This window comes from Hyaena hyaena, unplaced genomic scaffold, assembly GCF_003009895.1.
Source record: "Hyaena hyaena isolate Hyena2069 unplaced genomic scaffold, ASM300989v1 scaffold_405, whole genome shotgun sequence".
NCBI lineage: Eukaryota > Metazoa > Chordata > Mammalia > Carnivora > Hyaenidae > Hyaena > Hyaena hyaena.
Window position 1 is genome coordinate 1,520,927 of NW_024081039.1, and position 24,953 is coordinate 1,545,879.

A 24,953-nucleotide genomic window follows, 5' to 3' on the forward strand; every position below is an offset into this window, starting at 1 on the left:
CATAGACCAATGGAACAGAATTGAGAACTCAGAAGTGGACCCAAAAGTATACAGCCAACTGATCTTTGACAAAGCAGGAAAGAATATCCAATGGAAAAAAGACAGCCTTTTTAACAGATGGTGTTGGGAGAACTGGACAGCAACATGCAGAAGAATGAAACTAGATCATTTTCTCACGCCATGCACAAGAGTAATGCAAGTTCTAAGGCAGATTTGTAAGTCTAGCAAAATAGCTGGAGAGCTGCTAGTGGTATGGCTCACATTTTAATGCCGCGGTCTCCTCTATGGGGAGGAAATGATCAACTTGTAATGTTACAATGGTATAACCAACACAATGCCATTTGCATTTTTACGCGGAGTTCTTAGATATGCATTTTAATTTCTTTTTAATAGTAACTGGCAGTTAAAAGTGCCACAGAGTCTACTATCTCTCCGGGTGTTATTTCATTTGATTTCCACGGCAACCTTGTGAAGTTGGTAGCATCCTCACCTCACCACGAGGGAAGAACTGTGTTCACATGAACCCACTTTTGGTTTTCCCAGAGTCAGTCGTGCAGCCTGTGAGACCCCAGGATTGGACCCCAGTCTTCTGGATCCACATCCTCTGTGCTCCCTGCAAACTCTCCCGACTCCCATTTGGGTGTTTGCTTGATTCTCCTAGTTTTCTTTCTCCTTTAGGCTGGTGGTGGGAACTGGCACCAGCATTTCTGATGTACTCAGAACACCCTTCTAAGTCTACACTCAGGTGACACTGCCGTTGGCTTTTGGGAAATGATCTTGTCACACACCAAAGCGTGTTGAACTCCAGTAGGGCTTAACTTTAGATGAAGCTGCAGGGAACCTATTCCCTATTACAAAATATATTTGGCATTTGGGTACAGGCATGATCTTCATTGCAGGAAGTGTCTTTCCTCAGTGGCTCCTGTTAAAACTTGCCCTTGAGACCAGTGCTCTGTGCCTGGTTTGTTAAAGAAACACTTCAGTGTTTAGTACGTGGTTCCCTGTGACGCCGGATCCTTATGGTGGAAGCTGTCAGCCTTGTGTTGTCCATAGAAGGTTCCCAGAATTCAAGTTTGGTTACAGCAGACCATGTAAATCAGGGAACAGTGCTGACGGCCTTTAGGTGTTAATCCCGGGGGCTGACAGTCCCTCACCTCTCCTAGAGGTGGTGAGACTATAACAGCATCATCACTAAGGTGCTTGGAACTTCTCAGAAAAAAGTGTCCTCTAAATGCTGGGATTTGTTCTTTAGGGATTATTTTATAGGGTCATATCTCTTCACCCACACCCACATTCACTTCACCTGAGCCAGGTGGTGATTTGTGCTGTGTGAACTTGGGCAGGCCATAACCCTGTGGGCCCGTTTCTCATCTGCAAAGTGAGAGGGTGGACTAGAGGTGTGGCTAAGGGCCCCTTCTGGCTCTGACTTCATGTGAATCTCCATCTGAAGGCCGTCCATTCATTCATTCTTCCATCCATTCAGTCAGCAAGCGCTAATGCCTGTCAGAAGCCAGGGTACCAAGTCCAATAAACACAGTCCGTCTGTCCAGAATGCATAGGCAGAGAGGGGGTGGGGAAAAGGGTGCACCCAGTGTGGTGCGTATTCGGGCAGTCCCTGGGGAGAATCACTGGAAATCTCAGACAGCCATATTGTGTGTGGGCATTAGGTAGAGAAGGAGGGCAAGGAAGGACATTTCGGGTGGAGGACCACCATGTCGTGTGTGTGAAGGCTCAGAGGCGAGGGGCATCGTGACATGTTTGAAGAAACATGAGTTTTCTGGTGGCCCCTTGGGAGAATGGTGGCATTCAGGGCTGGAAGGGTCAGCAGTAGGCAGCTAAGGAAGGTCCTGGAGTTTGACTGTAGTCCGAAGCAGCCAGGGCCATCGAAGGAGCATGCACAGTGGGAGATGGCGTGGCTGCTGAGTGGAAGACAGTACAGAAGTCAGGCCAGATGGGGGGTTGGTTTTCTTATATCTGCTTATGTATTTGAGGCTTTGGGAATTTCTGCATTACATGCCAGACCAAGCTGATAGCTCCTAACTACTGTCTTTACCTCCAGTCCTCTCTGAAATGTTCTAGAACAATCCTGTTTTTAAAGAAATATTTACTTATTTTTGGGAATGCACAGCAGGGGAGGGGCAGAGAGAGGGGTCAAATGATCTGAAGCAGGCTCTGCGCTGATAGGCTGACAGCAGCGAGCCCAGTGTGGGGCTTGAACTCACGACCTATGAGATCATGACCTGACCTGACTGAGCCACCCTGGCGCTCCTGGAACATCCGTTTGGGATGGGTTCCGGGTTACCATGAGTCTTGTGCCTTTACGTGTGGGCAGATTGGTAGACTTCATAGTTTAGATGGGAGTACTGAACAGTTTAGTGTCTTTGGGGTCAAGGGTGGTTCTGTGGACAGAATTCAGTGTGGTTTCCAAGGGAAAAAACTGGGTAATTTTAGGAGTTCGTGGGCGTGGTGGCAGTAGGTAACTTGGAAATGTAATCAGTGGGTATAATCTATGCAGACTCTTGGAGCCTAAGTAGTGATACTCTGCTCTGAAGGCCACCTAAGCATCCACTCGCTTCAGGGGCTGACAGCTGTCATGTTGTGGACAGGTGGTTGGTTAAAGCCAGTGGACACAGACTGGGGAGGAGGCTGTGCTGTTCCTGGCAGAGGGGTGGACGGTGGGTCCTCGGAGCATGGCGCTGTGGCTGGACCAGCTGGCACCGCAGTGAACAACCCAGCAGGGTGTGCGGCGATGGCTAAGTGGGGACAGTAACACACTTGTCTGCTGGTGATTGACAGTCGTTGCAGCCAGAAACCGCAGTGCTGGGCGGGGGAAGAGGCCAGGGACCCTGAGTGTCTCCCCTTTGGAGCAGCGACCTTAGCCAAGCCAGGCGAGGGCAAGCTGTTGACGTTGGTTGGCGGGAGTGGAGGGTTGCTGTTGGTGGGCCGATGGCGGGGAAGACTGCCTTCTCAGTGGCACCATCTCACAAGGCAGCACAGCCTCCGCCTCATGGTGTAGAATAGTATAAAATCCCCAGCAGATTAGGGTTAGGGATAGTCTCCACACTGTGATGGTGCTGCTGGGTAATCGCCACACAGAGGCTTCCACCTAGAGAGCAGAGAGCTTAGGCCTGCCTTCTCCACAGTGACCCCAGCGTGGCCTGTGGCGCTTGCTTGGGGCTCAGTTTCAGAGAGTGCTTTAAGTGGTCATTTATCAGAAGTCTACTGTGGCCTGCTCTTTCCCCAAGCACAGGGGTCAGGGTTCGCACTCCACTGTCGGCATAAAACACTATTTCTTAACAACAGCTTATTTTTTATTTATTTATTTTTTTCAGTGTTTATATGTTTTTGAGAGAGAGAGAGAGAGAGCATGAGGAGGGGATGGGCAGAGAGAGAGGGAGACAGAATCCGAAGCAGGCTCCAGGCTCTGAGCTGTCAGCACAGAGCCCAACGTAAGGCTTGAACTCATGAACTACATGATCATGATCTGAGCTGAAGCTCAGACGCTTAACCGACCGAGCCACTCAGGCACCCCTTAAAAATGGCTTTTTAAAATGTTTACTTTGAGGTAGTTGTAGTCACGTGCAATTATAAGAAATAACGCAGGGATCTCAGGTGCCCTTCGCCCAGCATCTCCCGAAGGTGACCTCTTGTGTACCTATCCTGCAGTGTCCGTCCAGAAGCTGACCTTGATACGGTCCATTGACTCTTACCATCTCACCAGTGTTACGAGCTTGTGTGTGTTTCTGTGTAAGTTTGTCACCTGTGTGGATTGTGTGACCGCCATAGTCAAGATGCAGGACATTCCATCCTCGGGCTGCTCTTATAGTTCACCTTCCCTCTTCCCTCCACCCCAGCCCTTGGCAACCAGCAACCTGTTCTCCACCTCTATAATCTTGTCATGTCAAGAACGTCGTATAAACCGAACTATACTATATATCACCTTTTGATATTGGTAAAAGCCTATTTTTAAGAAGTATTTTTGGGATGCCTGGGTGGCTCAGTTGGCTTAGCCTCTGACTTCGGCTAAGGTCATGATCTCACCACTCATGGGTTCCAGGCCCACATCAGGCCCTGTGCTGACAGCTCAGAGCCTGGAGCCTGCTTTGGATTCCCTGTCTCTCTGCCCTTCCCCCACTCAGCTCTGTCTCTCTCTCTCTCTCAAAACATAAATAAACATTAAAAAATAATTAAGGAGTATTTTTGCCCATTCTGCCTGAGATCACTATAATTAGCTTGCAAGTATTTGTATGCACTGAGATATCATGGTATATAATTTGGCGTAGCAGCAAAGTACTACTACCACTTGGTCCAAGCCACCTTACCTGAATTATTGCAATAACCTCCTCACTGGTCTCCCTGTTTATGCCCTCTTTCCCTGCTTCCTATTCTCAAAACAGCAGCCACAGTGATTCTCAAGATGCATGGAGTCACAGAACCTTCTAGTAACTCCCCATCTCTCTTACATAAAAACCAAAATCCTAAGAAGTTTCCAAGGCTACACATAATCATCTTCTATCCCATGCCCTCCCTGTCAGCTCCAGCTCCTTGGCCTCCTAGCTGATCCTCTACAGTGCTAGGGACCTTCCAGCCCCAGTGCCTTTGCACTTACTGTTCCCTTTGCCTAAAAAACTTTCCATAAATATCTATGGGTACATTCCTCACTATCTTCAGATTCTGTATGCAACATTTCAGAAGGCCTTGTGTGACCACTTCGTCCCCAATTTAACAGTAATCCTATCCCCACTCCCCAGCGCTTCTCACCCTGGCTCTATTTTTCTCCACAATATCTCCACCTGCTAGGTCATGTATTTTGCTTTTGGATTTGATAAGTGCCTGTTGTCCTCCACTGGAGTGTAAGCTCCACCAGAGAAGGACATTTTGTTGACTTATTCACTGAAGTCTCTTCATTGTCTAGAATGCTGCCTGCAGAGTAGGTGCTCCATAGATATTTGCTGAATGACTGGATGCACTTTCTTTGGTATTAATTACATGTGCTATAAATATATTGAGGTACACTAACAGATATGTGGGGTGGGGAGTGTGGGACAGTGCCCTTCCCGCCTCTCACCATAGCCCTGCGAGGTCAGCCCATGAGTTTTGAAGAGTGTTGGCTTGTGTTGGAAAGTCCATCTGCAGCTGGAGTGAAGAGTTATATTTACTAGCTTCCTAAGGCCGTGAACTAGGTGGCTTTAAACAACAGAAAATTTATTCTCTCATGCTTCTGGAGGCTGGAATCTGACATCTGTAGGGCAGGGTCCTGCTCTCTGAAAACTCTAGAGAAGAGTCTTTCCTTGTCTCTTCTTTGTGGCTGGTGATTTCCAGTACTCCTTGGTGTTCCTTGGCTTATAGATGTGTCACTCCATTGTCTCGTCTCCATTGTCGTATGGTCTCCCTGTGTGTCTTCTTATAGGGATATTGGTCATATTGGATTAAGAACAACCCTAATCAAGCATAACATCATCTTAACTTGATTACATCTGCAAAAACCCAATTTCCAAGTCACATTCACAGGTCCCGGGCATTAGCACTCAACATAGCTTTTGGGGAGACACAGTTAAACCCACAACATATGGTATGCCTCTCAGCACAATTCCTTTTCAGTAGGTAAAAGAATTCATGCAGCTTCCAACAGTGGGGGCCATAGTTGAGCCACAGGAAGACATGAGTCACTGTGTTGTTCTCTGTGTTGAATTGTCAACCCAGAGTTCTAAAGACCTACGCACATTCAATAGGCCTAATTCATAGGTCAAGCCTGGCGCCATCCTTCATTCATAAAGTAAGTAATTAAGTAATTAACTTGGATCTTCTATGGCCAGTGACTATACTAGGCTCTGAGGCACATGGTACAAAGAATAAAAAAGAAGTCGGGATTGATGTAGCAATAAGCAATGGCATCGAGTGTGAGGTACAGCCATAGAGGATGATCTAGTACTTTCTAATCAACTTCTATTTGCCACGTATAGTGTTAAGTTCTGAATGTTTTTACATTAACATACATAAAATCAAAAGATTAGCAATAGAAATTAGCAAATTTGTGTGAGGGCTTTGCCTGACGGGTGCAGTTTGATGTTGGCTCAGTCTACATTTTTTTTTTTCTATTTGATAAAAATTTGGATTGCACCACTGTCTTTCTCTTACCTAGACTGTAGTCTCTTAGCCTCTCATTGAGGTTTCTAGGTGATGAGGTGAGGCAGCCTTGCTCTCCTACAAATGTCAACTTTTTGACATTCCTTGTGTTATAGAAAGCTGCCATGTTCTTTTTTGTCCAGTCCCTGCTCCATTTTTTAACCTTTTTCTACCCTACCCAACAATCTCCTTCTATTTTTTTTTGGATAGACTGGGAGAACTGAAGCCTCTTCTTGTGGTTGATAACAGAATCCACATATGTACCTACAGATATCTGAGCAAACCACAGGCAAGGGGAAGAGAAAAGAGGGGCAGAGGATACTAGGCTCCCTGAGCTCCCTGAAACCTGGGCTGATCTTATTTTGTGGCTGTGCTGTCACCACATTTTGATTCTAAATACTAGGAAGGAAGAAGTCCTGGAGATGAGACACAGGCTGTCGTCTGAGCAGATTACATGTCTCTCTCGGAGAACATGAGGGTTTTAACTTAGGGTCTCTGCGATGACTTTCATGGGGTCTGCTAATGCTCTGAAATTGTAACACATTTTCATTACAGGAAGCAATTCAGAGCATCCTCAGAGGTAAAGGGTAGGCTGGGGTGGAGTCACAGATTGAATGTCCTCTTAGAATCGAAAGTACTGAGCTGCGCTCACACATACGGGGGAATCTCTGGCAAAGGCTCTTCTTGAATCCCACCAATGTCGTATATTGGTCTCTGATCATTGCAACCTGAGAAAGACTTACTTCTCTTGCCCTTTGGAGCCCTGACAATGTGTATTGTTAGTAGCACTCAGGTGACATTAAGTGTCTGATACCCTTACTCTTCTACGCATGTGCCAGTAGAATGCTTCCCTCAGAAGACTGAAGACACTCCTTTCTTACATATTTGGGAATTTATTCACAGGTATTCCCAGGGTAGCGCCTTGCGTAGCAACTCTGCATCATCGCCCAGCTGAGGAACACTTCCGTAGAAAGTTACCTTTGAAGGTGGGGGAATGTGTTGGAATTTGAGTAGGTAGACCTGTCTAACTACAGAAACTACTGATGACAAAATTAGGCATGGAATTGATAGGCAGATTGAAGAGGGGAAGTTGACCAGGTTACCTAAGTTTCCTTTAAACTCTTAACATTTTAAAATTCACTTCAAAAACTATGTCTTAAGAATAAGGAAAATGAAGACCCAAAGCCCACTCCTGCTATGTGAAGAGGGACTTGGCCGAGAGCCCAGGTGTTGGGAATCATGCTGGGTCATTTTCTATTTCCCAATAGAAAACTAATCGGTGACATGAGCTCCCTACTGTGTGTCTTCCTCCTCCCACATGTGTTAAATGCCTTTTGGTTTTCTGTCTCATTTTATTCTTACATCCATCCTTTGAAAGTAGCACTAGAAAAGGAAGTCACTAAGTTTGATATTTTCAGAAAAAAATCTTTGGTGGCATATTAGCTTTGTTTTGATGTTTTGAATGGGGGTGGACCTGTCCTAATTATAAGTGGAGAAAAATGGGCTCTTCTCAGCCTTTATTTGACTTGACACTGACAGATATTCCCTTCTTTCTAAAAATCTCTCCACTTCTGTCTTCCATGATGCAACTGTTTTCCAGTTTCTCCTCTTTATAACCAATATTTCAAATTAAAATGTCTTCTTTCCAGTCACCCTTCAGACATCTATGTTCTCTGTGTTCTACTGGAGATGTCAAGTAGATTGTTGGACTCACTGGAACTCAAAGGAAAATCTAGGACTGGAGTTATGAATTTAAGGTCCATCATTGTATGGATGGTATTTGCAATCATAGAACTAGATGTGCTAACTAGGGAGAGGAGACAGAGGGGGGTGCCTGCAGAGAAGAGGGAGGGCCAGAGGTTGGGCTCTGAAGTACTGTAACATTTGAGTTCTGGCAAAGGAGACAGATGATGTGGAAGAGAAACCAGGGAGGATGGTGTCCTCAAAGGCAGGTGACTGTGGGGTTAGAGAAGACAGGAGAAGAAGTACTTCTAGGAGAAGCACTCAACTGTTGTTGGAAGTAGAGTAAGTCAAGGGCCAAGAGATAAAAGTTTGGCAATATAGACTCTTCTTAATATTTATATTCTTAATATTCATGTGTCCCCATGAATTCTGCTGCCACTGATAACTTTCAGTTTTATGCATTTGGTTCTGACTTCTCTCCAAGCTTACATTTATCTCTTTTAGTTATAACTGCAGCTGAGAGGCAACAAAGAAGAGTGGAAAGAGCACCGTCTTTGGTTTCAGACCTGTCTGGGTTTAGCCACTGTAACTTGGAGTCAACTCTGTGAGACTTAGTTTCCTCATTTCTAAAAGTGGGGACACCAAAGCATTTGATAGTTTTTATGGAGATTCAAGACCTAATAGTTGTGATAGCATAGAACTCTTTTTAACCACCTCTGGGTCCCCAGTGCCTAGCTCAGAATCTGGCACATGGTAAGTATTCAACCTATGTCTGTTGTGGAAATAAATGAAATGACTGGCATTTACTAAATGGGTATACAACAAATGTTCATTTCTTTTCTTCTTTATCTCTCTCTCTCTATATTTGTTCTTGATCACAGATGGCTACATTGTAAACCCTAAAGTTCTTGCTCATTAGGTGTGTTCAACATTTTTTTTTCCTCTTCGTTGATAGATTGTTTGCCTATGCCCATTCATAACCGTGAAGTGATTATCTGAAATATTAGTTTTTAAAATATTAAAGCATATTGTAAAAATGATTACCATTAGCAGTCTGGGTTGTCATTGGGTCCATGTGGTTGTTGACTTCTAGTCATGTCTGTCTCATTTACTCTGTTTCATACCTGCCTCTGCACAACATTTGCTTGGCTTGTCTTCTAAGGGTATTTTGCAGGGAGCTTTCTGAGTAAGATGAGTGGTGATTTCAGTGACAGTAATGCCCAAGTGTTTAACATAGTTAGACAATGACTTTCACATTTTGGGAAAAGGAATGAATTTTTAGGGAGTTTTTTTTGGCTGGCATGTCAAGCGGTTTATAGTAGGCTGAGTTTAAGCTGGACCAGCAAACAATGGTAATTCTTTGAGAAACTATTTCTCAGTTGCGAATTGAATTTGAAGAATGTGCAAAAGATCCCACAAAAACCTGGAAAGTACTGGTGTCTAGTAGGATCTTTGATGCCGGTCAAGAGCAAGCATGAATCCTGTATTCCTTTCCAATCCATAGGCATTTTCTCTTTGGGGTCCCTTGTTTTCTTGTTGTTATTATACATAAGCCTATCTATGGAATCCCTCCAATTCCACTTCCCTAAATCATTCTAGAAAGCTGGTGGTTTAGATGGGGAAAAATTCTTGTCTTTTCTCTGAACAGTAGCTTTTGCTTACATTAGTTCCTGAATAAAATGGCCAAGGGCTTTAAAACTTTAAATCCTAATGATCAAATCTTGCCAGCTCTGTGGGTTAAGTTTACTCTAACTTTTGGCTGCATCATTTTCTGGACAGATGTACTGACTCAAGTCTATGGCAGATGGACAAATAAAGCACTGACATTGTCAAAGTTAAATTTCTAGAGTCGATCCCTTACAAACAACAGAAATAAGTTAATTTCAAAAAAAGCAGCTCTCATTTAGAAATCAAGAGAAAAAATGACTTGATTTTATGGATCCAGTATTGATGATACCAGGTAGCAATGGATTGGGTTGCTGATAGCACAACATCTGATGAACAGTGGCTAAACAGGCAAGAGAATTGTTTATCTCACTCATCAATAAACTCAGGGGCAGAGAGGCTAATGAGGGACCCAGGATCTTTCCATTTTTTCCACCTTGCCATCCCAGGTCTTCCCAGTATGTCCAATTGGACGTACTCAGGCTTGTCATTTCATGTTCCAAGATGGCTGCCACATCTCTAGGTGTCATGTTGTCATCTTAGAGTGGGGACAAAACAGGAAGGTGTGAGAGATCAAAAGCACAGGAGATCAGATCCTGCCCCTGCTTTCCTGGAAGTGATAACAGTAACTTCCTTGTATGTGTCATTGGCTGGAATCAATCACATGACCACCCTTAGCTACTAGGAAGGCTGAAGGGTCATGAATATTTAACATCCCCGTTGCTCTGTTGTGGAAAAAGGCAAGGGAGGAAGAAGCAGCCAGGAATGATTCCTGGGTACCCAAGCCCCAGTTGACCGTTTCTGAATTCAATGCAAGTTCTAAGCTGTTCTATATTAATTGGAAACCGTACATTCTTAAATGAGACTAATAAAAACTCAACTTAATACATCTCAGGAGATATCTCGAGGTAGAAGGCAGATTCATTTTAAGAGTATTCTTTGGGCTTGCGCGTTTTATTTTAATTTTGCTGCTTGCTGCTGGTTTTGAAACAGAATTCCTTGCTGCTTCTTTTTGTTGTCCATTTTTGTGCTCTTCCACTTTATAGATCTTTCCCAAGGTGGCTGGTGGGGAGGAAGCAGGATAATTGAAAGGGAATAATGTGAAGTAAACTATATTAACACATATTCTGACTTTCTCTGTTGACCCCACCTTTCTTTTCCCCCAAATACAAATAAACAACATAGACTCTAGAACATTCTAGGCAAAAATTTCCCATAGAAGCCATTAACCTTTGAGGTAATGAGATGGTATTTGAAGATAGCCTTTGTTTACCAACATCATGGGGCTGTGGCTGCATTGGGAGTACAAGCAGCCTTGGCTGGAAGGTTGGGGGACAGCTCCTAAGGAGAAGGGGCACGGAAAGAAAGTGCAGCCCATGCAGCATTGGGACTCTTTCCTTGGGAAGTTCCTGTGAGCTAGCAGGAATGTCTGGCAGCCTAGGGCATGGCCAGCTTATGTGTGGCCCCCCACCCCTGCCCTGGGGTGCAGTTTCCTAAAGCCACGTATGAGGATCGCCTCCTCCTGTGACATGTGGCCACTGGAAACTCGCCCCAGGTTGAGAATGCTTGCACCGAGGCAGATGAGGGTGGTGGTGGCTCTGACTGTCTGGAGAGGATAGAAACGGTTTCAGACAAACTCTACTGAAGTGTAGCCAGTGGCTCAAATTTTCAGATTTGGATGGCTTCACCATTTGGCTTCTTTGAGCTGATGAAGAAAAAATGTGATTCACAATTGTATTCAGTGACCATCTAGTGCCCTTATAAGCTCATTGGCATGTGTGCGTGTGAATTTGGGCATTTAGTCTGAATAAAATGATGCTTTGTTGTGATCAAAATACTGGAAAGTGCCCGAGGGCCTGGGGACAAGGGCAGGGAAGTCAGGTTTAGCTGAGCCTGAAGAGAGGTGAGCAGAGCACACGCTGAGCCTAGTGGCTTCCCTCATCCCTCTGTTCATTGGGAAACTCTGGGGGCAGCGAGTGGGGGGGGGGGTGCTCCTGTCACATCCGAGGGTGGCCTGGGACATTCTGAGTCTTCTGGTTTCTCAACCCACTTGTGTACACCCTTAGCCGGTAAACGGGACAGGACACATTGGCCACGGGGGTGGAACCTGGTTACATGGAGCTACGTTGTGACAAGGGGAGATGGATTGGGTTTTGAGGAATGTGAGCCAGGGATAAAGCCTGGAGAGCCCTGGCTGACCTCCATCTCCCGAGGGACCTGGGACAGCTGCTTGCCTTGGTGTGTTTCTCTGACGTGAGGATGGCGCTGTGTGGCTTCCCCATGGTGGGGTCAGAGGTTCTGTTTGCAAAGTTCTTCTGGCTCCCTGGGGTGTTTTTCAAGTTTAAAGACTCCAAAGACATAGACTCCTAGACCTGGGTTTTGTTTTTTGAAGCAGTTATCCATACAGAATTGTGCCAACTGTGGAAAACACTTTTATTGAACCCCATTCATATTGTGAAATGTCAGAAGAGGAGCCAAGCCATTATTTAATACTCAGACTGTGTCTACCCAACCGCAGTCTTCCAGGTGGAAAATGCAGTCAACCATATGTAGATTTTACTAGTATTAGTTTTACTTCCCACCATTGCAAATCAACTTGTACTTTCTCTGGTTTTTTATTCTTGTTTTTGTTTTGTTTTGTTTTGTTTGTTTTTGCTTTTTGTTTTGTTTTTGAAGGAAGAACCATAATTATTTGGCCAATATAATTCCACCCTTTTGACAAATTATTAAAACTCAGTCAGGCATTTCAGTGTTTTGCCCATATGTTGCCAACCATCTGGATATTTCTACATTTGTGAATATTCCTGTGCTGTCTGGTATCTTATGGACAGTAGCTGAATTTTTCCACCTTTTCGTGGTATGATAGTCTCACGTTGGTTTCCAAAGCCGCCCCCGCCCCCCCCCAGTTTACATCCTGACCTTTCCTGGCTTATCGATTGGATTTTTGGTCAAACACTCATGATTGCAGTGAGAGCTGTGTTTTCTTCATTTCAGAGTCTGGGAAGTATTTGGCGGTTTCCAGTGGAAAGTAAAACTTGAATTTCAAACAAAGATGAAATAGGGAGACTTACATAAACATGAAGGTTTTGTTGCTTATTAAAGAGCACTCCTTGGTATACTTAGGAAATCATTTTAGAATTTGGGGGGTTTTAAGGGACTCGTTTATTTCAAAAAGCTCTTAACATTCATTTGGGGGTTTCCTTCTTAACCAAGGTTGTCCTCTCTGCCTCCTCAGCATCGACTGCCAGACTGGGTGGGCTGCATGGAGCGCTCAGCTAGGAATGGCAGCCATCCTTGGCTGGTATTTGCCTTAATTTTTTGGGGGGGTGTGTCTGTGCCCTGGCAGCCTTTGTGACTAAGTGTACTGGCTACTGGGGTAGTTTCAGAAAGTTACTTTTGACTTTCATAGAAGATCTTGAGTAACTTATCAGGTCCTGACTGCACGTGGCAAAACCCCAGCTTGAACGAATTTAAATCCCAGAATTCATTGCTTTGTGAAGCTGTACATCTGGAAGTGTAGGGGTTGAGCTGGCCTTAGGAATTGAGCCCTAGAACCCAGGTTCTTATAGCCCCCAGATTCAATCTCCATCTCTTGGTCTCTTCTCTGTGTGACATGAGAACCATCCCTAGCGGTTCTAGGGTGGTCCCTTCACAGCCTCATGACTGGAAAGCAGAAGTGGTGCCTGGGGTGGGTATAGCTCTAGTTAAAATGAGTCCAGTGGAGTCTCCTGAGTCTTCTGGACTCACATGGACAGAAGTCTGTTAACAGAATTGGGGGAGGCTTCACCGGATAGACAAAAATAACGTGTATCCTTTACACGTTTTGGATTTGCTGCCTTATAGAAATTTTTAGGGTCTTGGGGCTCCTTAAGAATTTAGGCAAGTGAAAGACTTTGAATTAGGATCCACATCAATTCCAGTGAAAGATGGAAGTGGCTGTAGTTGCCAAGGGAGCCCTGACCCCATCTGGGCACTTGATGAATCTCCTCCAGCCAAGGCGAGACAGAATAGAAAGAGCAGAAAGAAACTTAGATTTTAATTTCTTCAGATTTTGATCTCTGAGACCAAGAAGGCTTCACTCTTGGACTCTTAAGTTTTCCTTAAGAATTTTGTAATGGGAAGGACTTATATTGAAATTGGGACATTTCAAATTGCTGGTATTGTATTATCAGAATATCTATCTATCATTTCAGCTCATTGCTTAAACTCTGGTGGGCTATTTTGGACAGCATGAGCTAGGCAGAGTGTGGGACTGGGAAAGGACACACAGGAGTGGATTTTCAGCTTAGAGGTCAACATGGCTTTGGAGATGGCTAAAGAAGGAACCCTCCTCATTTCAGAGCCTTTTGGGGGCTGGAGGAGATCCCCATCTGTAACCCCAGGACAGTGGTTAGCAATGCGGAGATTCCTGAAGGTGGAGGAAGGGGCTGCCACAAATTGACCTCAGGTTAATGGCTGTGCCCAGTGGGGGCAGGGGATAGCCTTCTGGGGATGTTAAGAGGACTTCCATTTTCCTCTCCTCATGTTTCACTTGTGGCGTCTCTTCTCATCCTGTACTCCCTCTCCTCCACGAAGCTTACTGTATCTGAGGAGTGAGTGGAAAGAGCCCAGTCTCCATTGACCTACTTTGTCTAGTTGGTGGCAGTAATGGGTTACAAGACGCAGACGTGTGAGTTTCTTCTTTGGGTCTGCTGTCGTGCAGGAAGGGTGCATTCGGCTCCGTTCCTGCTTCCACGTGGGAGGGCCCTGGGTTGTCGCTCAGGCATGTTGCTCTCTCCCCGCCTGTGAGGCAGTGGCCCTGCGAGGTTCTGCTCTGTAGGCTCAGCTTTCCCTGCTGTGTTCACCTGAGGGTTTGGAATTAGAGACGAGAGGGAGACAGAAAGCATGATGATGGTCACACAGTAGATCCGCCCTCTCTAATTTAACCTTACCAATAATAAACCTGTTAGTTTGACTTTTTGCTTACATAGAAAATATAATGAAGTCACTGTGTTATTTTTCAAAAGTAGAGCAAAACAAAGAAGAAAGCAAAAACAACATTTTGGATCCTTAAAGGTTCAGTTACAGTTTTTAATCTCAGTCTTCAAATCATGATTTTTACATGAATTGTGTACATTTTGGATTACTTTTACCATTGATTCATTTTTTAAAAATGTTAATTTATTTTGAGAGAGAGACTGAGTAGGGGAGGGACAGAGAGAAAGAGAGAGAGAATTTCAAGCAGGTTTTGGTGGTGTCAGCACAGAGCCCAATGCAGGGCTTGAACTCATGAACCATGAGATCATGACCTGAGCCGAAATCAAGAATTGGACACTTAACTGACTGAGCCACCCAGCTGCCCCTACCATTGATTCATTTTATCAGTTAACTCTGAACTTCCATCCCTTTATTCTGAGGAATAGCCCTTGACAGAATTCCCTTTCTAGGAATATATGTATTTTTGTTCATTGTAGATATGTCTGTACCCTTAGGGATGGATGGTGATGATTGAACCAAGATAGTGAGAAGTGAGGTACTGAGCTCACTTTGGAAATGTTCCATTTGGAACTCACATGGGACTATCACATAGGCAGTAGGGACTGTTGGTCTGGGATGGTTAGGCCAGAGATAGACATGCGGAAGTCATCAGTTTTGCTAGTAGTTGAAGCCTGTGTAGCATCCCACACTTCCCTCCCCCAAACCATCCTGTAGTGGGCCTTCCTTTCTTCTTTGGAGCCCAGGCCAGTTTTTTTTTTTTTGTTTTTTTTTTATTTTGTTTTGTTTTGTTTTTCTGAGAGCCTTTAGGTCTCTCAGGGGACAGAAGGTGGTCTGGCAGTAAGACAAGAATCCTTGAACAGATCTGTACCTAAAGTGAGACCAAATTGTGCCTTTAGACACAGTGGAAACTCCGTAATATGTCTTCACTATTAGCTTGATCTTCCTGGTCCTTGGGGGTGTTTGGGTTGGATATCCTTGGTTGATTTCATGAGTCTAAAACCTCCTAACATCTTTTTCTTCCATCCATCAGCCATTTAAGTGAGAACCAGGTGTGTAGTCACTTCTGGCGTCAAGAAAGTTGCCAGAGTGGGAAGGTGAGCGAGGGACAGGTGAGGTATTATGCCCCTGTCCACTGTGAGAAATGTACCCTGTAGATGTTGGTCAGACCAGCCTGGCCTTGGGAACCTAGGTCAGTTCTGGCATCCTGAGGGCATTTGTCTGTCCTGGAGAACCCCTTGAGGTCACTCTGTAGAAGCTGAAGACCTCCTAAGGACAGACATTACAGAGCCATTGGAATTTTGATATCCATCCTTGAACAAAAATGGATCCATACTTTGACTCTTGAGCCAAACTGGCCTCCTAGAGCCCTCTTGGATAAGACCTGAGGTTTGGAGCTAGACCAAAGGAACAACTCTAGGTACTGACTATGCCCTTATTTTCCATTCCTGAACAAGCCAGTAGAGGTCTCATGGGAACCGTGGCTCAGAAATGTCTAGCCTGGCAGTTGCTGGGTATCTGAAAGATCACCAAAATACCATTTGCCATTTGGTATGTGACAAAATATTCTTGAATTTGGATAATGGTTACTGGCATGAACTCTGGAGTGGCCTTGTTATGGTATGAAATTGCTTCTGTCACAGCGGACTTTACTAGCTTCCTTCTGCTGTCTGGAGCATACCGACTGCTCCATTTAAAGACAGCCTTGAATGGAGAGAAACGGGGATAGACATGGACAGGAAATTCTTTTTACTTAATCTAAAATCCCTTAGGCTGCTTAAGCTCATTTCCTCATTTTGCACCCTGTGGAGAAGAAAAAAGCAGCTTGTCATGGCCCTAACCTGTCGTGCATGCTTTGTGAGGTTACCTCCCAGTGTTCCCTCTGTTGGGCCATGTAATTCCTGTTGTATTGACTTTGGGCTTGTCCTTTTTCCTTTTCAGAGGGGCAGCTCATGGGACATATAGCTTTAAAGAATGTACCCAGCATCATCTTTATTAGACAAGAATACTGAAAACTATTACAAAAGGTCATGTGCTTCATTTATCTAGCAGAGGAGGGTCTATTGTAAGAGTCTAAGAACAGTTAGAATAAATAAGGAACCACTTTGTCATATTGCATCGTCATACTCCCAGAATGCTGATCCCACAACACAGAACCAGAATGCAGGCTGCAGCCCTGGAAACCAATTTCAAAGTCTTTATGCCTTTATTTCACATTTAAAGAAGGAAATCAGGAGACCTGCAAAACAGAAAACCCAAGAAGAAGGCTTCTGTCACGTAATCCAAGTGTATGCACATTGATTTGTGCTGCCCAGACCTGCTGTTCCTCAGAGAGAGGCTGATTTTGAGGAGTTCACTGAGAGCTTAGGTGCAAGGGGGTGTGGGTGGAGCTGGACTGACAGACAAGATCACTTTTGATCCAGGCGGTCTCCTCTTCTCTTCCTCCAGTTCCTTCTGAGCAGAGCACAGATGGTGTTCACTAGGAAGCATCAAAAATGACATCGGTTTTAAATATCAAAGTTGATAAGAATCCAGGGAGTGAAGATACCTGCTAATCAAGCCATCGTGTAGTTTGTTCCCCGGCCCCATTTGCGTGTGCTGGGGGTAGGGTGGGAGGAGGGGTCATGGTGGATTGGCCTCAGGCCTTTGGAAAACCTTAAAGTCAGGACTGATCTTAAGGAGATTGACCCGAAGGCTGCTTTGATAGTATGATTTCCAGGTCCCCCAAAGGCCTTTGTGTTCAAAAACAACCTTCATTAGGTAACTCTCTAAGGCCTAGAATGTTGCTGTTAGAAAAAGCCATTTGGTCTTTAGGTTTTGTTGTAAGAATGCACATATCCCTGAGAGAGGACATCATCCACTTCTTCCGTGCCTTCAGAGAGAGGGAGGATGAGGACACCCAGCACGAGGTGCCGTGCCTGGGGCGGGGTAGGAGTGCTCCCCAGAGAGGAAAGCGGCGTGGTGGAAGAAATGGGAAACACAAGAATGTAGGCCTCATTTTGTTTAGAATGGTGGTTTCACTGGTAATGGTCACAGATCATGCATGAGCAGGGGCAGATTCTGAGGGTCTGTGAGCTGGGAGGGAGGGGGAGAGCTGGGCTTTAGGATTGGACGAAGCTGGGCTTGCATTTGGCTCTTGCCTTGGTGCAGCTGTGTGACTCTGGGTGAACCCTAACCTCCTTGCTCCAGGCCTTCTTTTCTCCTTCTGTAATATGGAGGGAGTAGCTAACACCTCCCGGGTTGTGTGTGTTCCGAGCATCTCCTGCAATATAAAGTTAGGTGCTCAGAGAAGTGGGTGGTAGATGATAGACGCTCAATAAACTCCACTGAACTCTCGCATTTACATTTACTTTAGAGCAGTTGCACACACCATATGGCCCTTTTCTCAGCACACAAATGCTGGCTCAGGCAGTTATCAAGTTGAGACACACTGATGGTACTTGATTATTGGCCAGAAGAGAACAAACAGACTCATGCATGGACACAGTTGGATGCTCTGATTGTGTAAGCACAATGAAATGATACTCATTAGGTTTTGGCAACCCTGAGGTATTTACCCCTTGCCCTTCTTTACTTTGTGCCTCTTACTGGAGCTCCTTGAAGGTTGTGAGTGTTTCCTCATAGGCTGGGCTGATGCAACCATTTGAACATGGATTCTGGTGTGAGCTGGAAATTCTTCTATGCTGTGTCCAAGAGTAGATGCGAGGCAGAGCTGAGAAGAACGAGGAGTATATTTATAAATTGTTCTTTTTTCAGATACCAGTAACAAAAGTCAAGCATTTCCGAGCATAGGCAGGTTTGTGCTAATTAAATCATGAGCACCCAAGAGAAGATGTGGCAGTGTTTGGGTTTCACTGCCTCTTGTTTAGGCTATCCGTCCAGCATCTAACTTCCCTTAGGTTTGGAATTGAACTGTAAAGAAAAACGTTACTCACACACTCATTGATGTGTTTCCTTGGGGGAACCGCCCAGCCATGAACATCCCTTTCTAGGTTTTGGAGACCTTGCTTTGCTCTTGCACACCTTTTGGTCAGTGTGAAATAGCGGATTCCTGGGACTGATTTCTGCCGTTGGGGGAAACAGGGAATGCAACTAGAAAAAGCTTGTTAGTCAGATGGCAGAGGAGGAGGAGAGGTTTCTGTGGCGAAGCCTTGGGAGAAATAGAGGGAACCGAGGGAAGGGAGCCCCCCCAGTGCTCTAAGTAAGTCCTGGAAGGTTTCCTATGGGTGAGGAGGGGGTACGTGAGCACTATGGAAGAGTAGCCAGGATTGCTAGCAAAGACGCAAGAAGTGAACTACTTGCCGTGTGTACCGTCTCCTGAACTCAAAATTCCGCAGAGAGTCCCAGGTTTCTTTTCTGATTTCTCCCATCCTGAGACCCTCATCTCTGGAACTGGGGAGGGATTGCATCGTGTTTCACTTCACACCCATAGTCGGACAGTATGCTTTTGTCTCCAAAACAGCTACTCCTTCTCTTCTGCTTTGAAATCATCATATTCATTCTCTTCTTTTTTATTCCTTGGATTTCTCTGGGGTCCACAAAGTCTCGCCTTTTCTCATCGTGTTCCTCCTGAAGCAGCGGGGCAGTTTGGGGAGGAATAAGTGTTGTATGTTAGGGTCATCTGTGCTTCCTGTGTTCCAAATTTTCATCCGATATTAAAATCACCTACTAACCAGTCCATGTGTTGTCATGAAACATTTATCCTTTCTTCTTCCAAGAGGTTCCAAATTCATTTTTCTTAATGAGAAAAATTTTCTTACTAAGTTTAAAGGTTTCTGGGTTTTTTGACTACTTTTCTCTTTCCTAAGAGTGCCTGGCATCACTGAATAAACAGTTTCAGATACCAGTTTGCCTACACTTTGTTTGACTGTTGTGTGAATGCTTAGCATGTATTTATATTGTGTTATGTTGCAGGAGCCATTACGGTGTGGGCTGAGAGATTTTGTTTGACAAAATGCTATGTCTCATTCAGGTTATTTTTGAAAATCAAGAATACTTTTACCAAACCTCAGAACTGAAGATACAAATGTAATTGTGCTTCTTAATAATTTGTTTTTTTTTCTTCTGGGGCAAAATATGGAAACATTTAAATTAGTTATATTCAGATATACCAGAGGCTTATCTCCCTTTTAAGGTGTTGATGATCTTGGTGTGTTTTCTTTGTGGAACTGAACACTTCCGTTATCTCACTTTGGAATAAATGGATAGTCTTCCTTATCACGATAGTTTCATGTTGTTCTTCTCAGAGGTGTTTTAAAGATTATCCAACTATACCATATAAAATACTAAGAAGTTATTTGATATATGGTTGCCTCTGGAGAATATGTCAAATTATGAATTCATTATTCCTTTGCAGGCAAAGTAGCATAATCAAGCCAGAGAATGCTTCGCGTTTGTTTTGATTCGCTTTTGTTTTAAATTTACCACCCACTGTTTTATCCAAAATACATAAAAGCTTGTGGGTTTGGTATGTTTGTCTTGCTCTCATCCTGTAATGATGTTCAAAGACGATTGTACTTAAAGTCTTTAGGACCAGACAAATGAAAAGTCATTTGCTTTTTTGATAACAATGTCAGAGAACACTGGAAAAAAAAAATCGTTTTCCCAATCTGCGTTCCTGTAAGTTCATAGTCATGCTGTTTGCATAGCTGACCACCCACTGAAGCCAAGGCATGTGAAACTGCTGTCCACTAAAATGGGCCTGAAAGTCACATGGGACCCACCCAAAGATGCTACCAGTAGACCCGTGGAGCATTACAACATTGCCTATGGGAAGTCATTGAAAAGTCTTAAATACATCAAGGTGAATGCCGAGACGTACTCCTTCCTTATTGAGGATGTGGGTAAGTGACACTCTGGTCTTGTTGCCAGTCAGAACTAATTGTACACCAACCTTCTGAGTTCCCTTCTTAGGTAGGATGGCTGTTTGTGAGACACAGTGTGGACAGGCTCAAGGGACCTCATGGTTCTTTGGGAACGGGGAGCCGAGTTCATGAGGCTATTGCTTAACCTTTATCTTGCCCCTGGGCTTCCTTGTTCTGCATTTGAATTCTAGTACTTCTGGATATCTCTCTAAATGGATATAGGAAGCCATTTTTAGTTTCTGAATGTGCTTTTGGAAAACATTTTGGTCCTTTGTTTCATAGGAACTTGACTGTTTTGTAGCCTAATCTTGAGATTTCTAGTTTACAAATCAATTAGGGGTTACTCATGTAATAAGTCCCTGTGAAGGTATGTGTGATATGTCATGGTTTGCCACATCTGGTTCAAAGATAACAACATTCTCCCCATTAAATTTGATTCTGGAAGTTTGTAATATTTGCAGTTTTTCCCTAGATATATTGTTTTATAAGTGCAGGTGTAGGTGGTTTTGAACTTAGGGTTTGAGTTGCCTCCTAGGGATCCTCTGGCTTCTGCTTTTTTTTGATCCTACGAGCCTGAAACTTCATTCATTCTACAGTCACCTCACAGCCCAACCTCATGATGGATCATGAGGGAATAACAGAAATCCGCATCCATGACAGCCAGGTCTCCCTGTGGCAGGTTACCATTTTCCCGCCTTCCTCTAGTGGATCAAAATCAACTCATGATTCCTTGGGTTCCTGGCCATAGTCTATGCACTTACTCCTCCACCTCCTACACTGTAATGTTAGGCTTTCTGAGTAATGGAGCAGAAAGTGTAGAGAAGGGACATAAAGGGGGCCAGATCTCTTTCTTTGTAGTTCCAGCTAAACATACATTTCTCTGAATCCTTTCCACATCGGTATTACCCTAGAAAGTCCAACTATGAGATTAAATGGAGATTCTGTTGGACCAAAGGCATGAACAGGGTCATATCTGCATGTTCAAACTTTACGTTATGATTATTGCAGAGAAGAAACACATGCAAAAAGAGAGCCCTAGAACTCCCTGAAAGACAAACAGTGTCTCCCAAGTAGCTCACTGATGAGTTAATGGGAATTAGAGACATGCGGATTACATTTTTTTGAAAATATGAATAACCTCAGGATGAAGAGAGAAAGTGCCTGGCGAAGCATGATTTTACATTCTGTCTGAACCTAGAGCATTTTCCAGTTGGTCTGGCAGGTCGTGCAAAACCCTAATGCCACCAGGCCCTGCCTCAGACAGAAGTCACACTGGTCTTGAACACAGCAGGGATACTAGATGGCATTGCTGTGTCGCTGTCCTTTGGCCTCTGGCCCTAGAACTAAAGTTCCGTTGCAGGAACACTCTTCACTTTGAGAAATGTAATCACTGCTATTGCCTTTGACACAACTAACTCTTATCTCTCCAACCTTTTGTCCTCTCACATGCCCACACACTTTCACCTCCTCAGGGAACTGGCACCTTCACTTACCTTTCATAGTAATTTATTTTGAGGAAAACCAGCACTACTAGAGTTGCTTTCTGAAGCTGCAAATTCAGGGTGCACTCACTTGGTAATGTGGTGTCTTGTTTTCCCTTCCCATCCCACTGACTTGAGGAGCTCAGCCAGAGAGACCATTGTTATTTGACCTTGATCCCTAGATGCAAGTCAAAAAGTGAAGCCCAGTTATTTCAAGATTAGCATTTCCAAGATTCCACCAACTGTTTTTCTAGATATTTTTTGAAAAGTGAAAGGCAACATCCAGATCTAGTAAAGGGAGTATTTTACTGTGATGAGGGAAAAATTTCATGAAGGTTTATGTGTTGTAATGAAAGTTTCCATGTGCTAAATTTTATGAGCTCTGTTGACATTTTCTTACTGTTTTTTGGAGATTTCTCTTTGGAGCTTTCATGGGGAGATATTATTTGCAGTTACTGATACTATAGGCTAAAACATCTAGTTAATGGACAGTGCATTTCTATGTCCTACATTAATCTCACATTAAAAAACTCAAAAACTTTTTCTGTTGACTGCTCACAAATCCAGGCTTATTACACATGCCATGTACTTTGTACTATAAATAAGTTTTGTGTTCTTTGGATCAGGTGTATTTTAGTTATATGAGAGGAATGTTAGTGATACTGATTAAAAAAGAGAGAGAGAAAGCCGTGGTTAGACTTGTCACTTAATTCAGATTTTTAAATTTGGTTATACATAAGGAAGACGGTTAGTGAAGCGAACTGTCGTTCTTGGAGATTTGAAATGGTGGCTTGATATAAACCATATGTTTCAGAACCGGGTATAGTGTACTTTGTGCTGGTTACTGCAGAAAACCACAATGGAGTGAGCCGTCCAGTTTACAGAGCTGAAAGCCTGCCTGGTAAGTCTTACCTAGAATTGGAGGCTGCCTTTTTGTTACTTAGATTGGGAGAACCATCCCTCCTTGCTTTGTCAGAGCTATACAAATTTAGAATCTTTAAAGAGTTCCCGAACAGCACTTTTTTTAGACTTGTCTAGCAAACTGAAAGACTGAAAACCAGGAGGGATTTACCCTTTTTTAAAAGTAATTTGAATGTAGGTGATTCGTGTTTTGTCCTAAAGTTTTGAGTACTCATTAGAGTAAATCATGTGCAAAAGACCAAAAAGATGTGTTGTCGATAAAGCGTGTGTGCCTTGTTACTGATGTGGCCTGAGCAGATCCTCTGGAAGAGTGTTGAAAAGACCATAAAATATACGTTAGGGCTGTGCTGAAATGTGGAAAATCCAATCATTCTCGTTTCTAACTATGAAGTTGCATTTTCCTCATTTAGGAGGTGAATGGATCAAGATTGATGGTTTTCCCATTAAGGGTCCAGGACCATTTAATGAAACCGTCACAGGTACCGCGTGCTCCTTCGGTTCATGTCTTCACTGAGGCACCGTCTCGCAAGAGGGTGGTGCTTCTGTCACACACATGTGCTCACCAACCTTCATTTAGTTCCCATCGCTAAACTAACACACATGCCACACGGTTTTGGTCAACCTGCTCTGCACCTGATGGCCCAGACTGCAGCCGGTGTTGTTCATTTCTCACTGTTCTTTCGTGTTTGGGTGTGGGGAAGTGTCCGCATCTACATCTGGGGATCCTGTTGCACTGTTAACAGGCAAATATGGTGGTTGAGATGGCAGTCCTGGCCTGATGAGGATTGTTACAGCTCTTTTTCCTGTGGATGGCATAAACGAATGGAACCCACCAGCCAGTGGCTTGTATTGGCTAATATGCTGCATCAAGTCTTTCTCTCTTTTCTCGTAACCATGGGATATTTTGTGATATGTTAGAGTACCTGCCTTCCATCTCTGCTCCATATTTGTATATATGTCTGTTTTATCATTTGGATGTTGATGTTGTCTAGTCATGTTGTTTTACTTGTTGAGAGAAGTGTTTGCATTTCTTATATGTTTTTTTGAATATATTTAATTAATGGTGAAACAAACAACGCAAAATGAATGTGGTTATTGTGGAGTGTGGTTGGATGCAATCCCAAAGGCAATATGGTGAGGCACTGTATTTGATTTTCATGACCCACGTTTTTAAGTATGTCAGTCTGGTGTTGTTGTTGAGAGGAAGGTGAGTACTTTGAAACCAATTACCATAATCTACTTCTCAGGTGAGAGTTGATGGGTGTAGGCAATTCAAGGTCCTTTTTCCACCAAAAAGAGGTGGAAAAGTGGAACCAGAAAAGGAAGTTGGCTTTCCAGGAAAGGTGATATGTTTTTGTTCCAATATGTTGGACTTGTGGTGACCCCAGGGGTGATGAAAGGGAGACATCTTGGGAGTGATTACAGGTGAGGGGATGAAATTTGGAAGAGAGAAGTAAGAGCAGACATGGGTTCTGGAGTCACGCTCCAGAGTGGGAGTGCACACAGAGAATGTATGAGGGTGACAGGAGGGGCAAGAGCAAAAGGTCAAGGGTCAAAACCAAAGGGATGATGACAGTAAAGTAGCCAAGATGGTAGTACACCTAGGAAGTGTGCAGAATAGACAAAGGTGTTTATTCTGAGATTGTCCACCCCTGAAGAGGCGCGTGTAAACTCTGTTGACAGAGATTCCATGCCTTATATTTGAATCTTGTATTTTAAATGACCGTTTTCTTTTTTATAATCTTTCTGATAAAATTTTCTAAATGTCGGTGGTTTTAGAACAAGTAGTTTTCTTTGGCTTTTTCTTAAGTAATGAATTTCTTATGCCTTCTTTAATAGATGTAAGTACATGTGTGTATGACCTTTCTGTGTGTGTGTGTGTGTGTGTATGTGTGTGTGTGACCTTTCTGAGTGAGTACAAGTTACTGCTGGGAATTGGGACTCACAATCGTGCTCCAACTCATTATTGGTTTTATGTACAATGAGGTGATTTAAGCTCTCTCTTTAGAGCACTTTGTGTGCCCTAGTTGCCAAAGAGCACTCTTCTGCAATACAAAGTAGTGTATTTGTTATACATTATGATAAAAAAGAGACTGGAAGAAATTAGTTGAAACCATGTACAGCATGTGCTATAATGCAGAATTTCTAAAAATGAATGTCCAGAATGCATAGACTTGGTTACAGTGCTCCATAAAAAAAAATCACATTTCATTTTTAATAAAAGTATTAAGAATAATTT

At 43.8% G+C, this 24,953-nt stretch overlaps 1 protein-coding gene across 1 annotated transcript in view; it reads left to right on the forward strand.

Annotated features, from left to right (window-relative positions):
* Nucleotides 1-24,953, forward strand: part of FNDC1 (fibronectin type III domain containing 1) — a 108,422-nt gene that overhangs the window by 7,496 nt on the left and 75,973 nt on the right. Inside the window, exons 2-4 of the mRNA XM_039252106.1 lie at nucleotides 20,097-20,291; nucleotides 22,608-22,694; nucleotides 23,125-23,193. Of these exons, the coding sequence (XP_039108037.1) occupies nucleotides 20,097-20,291; nucleotides 22,608-22,694; nucleotides 23,125-23,193 (351 nt within the window). The remainder of the gene's footprint in view (nucleotides 1-20,096; nucleotides 20,292-22,607; nucleotides 22,695-23,124; nucleotides 23,194-24,953) is intronic.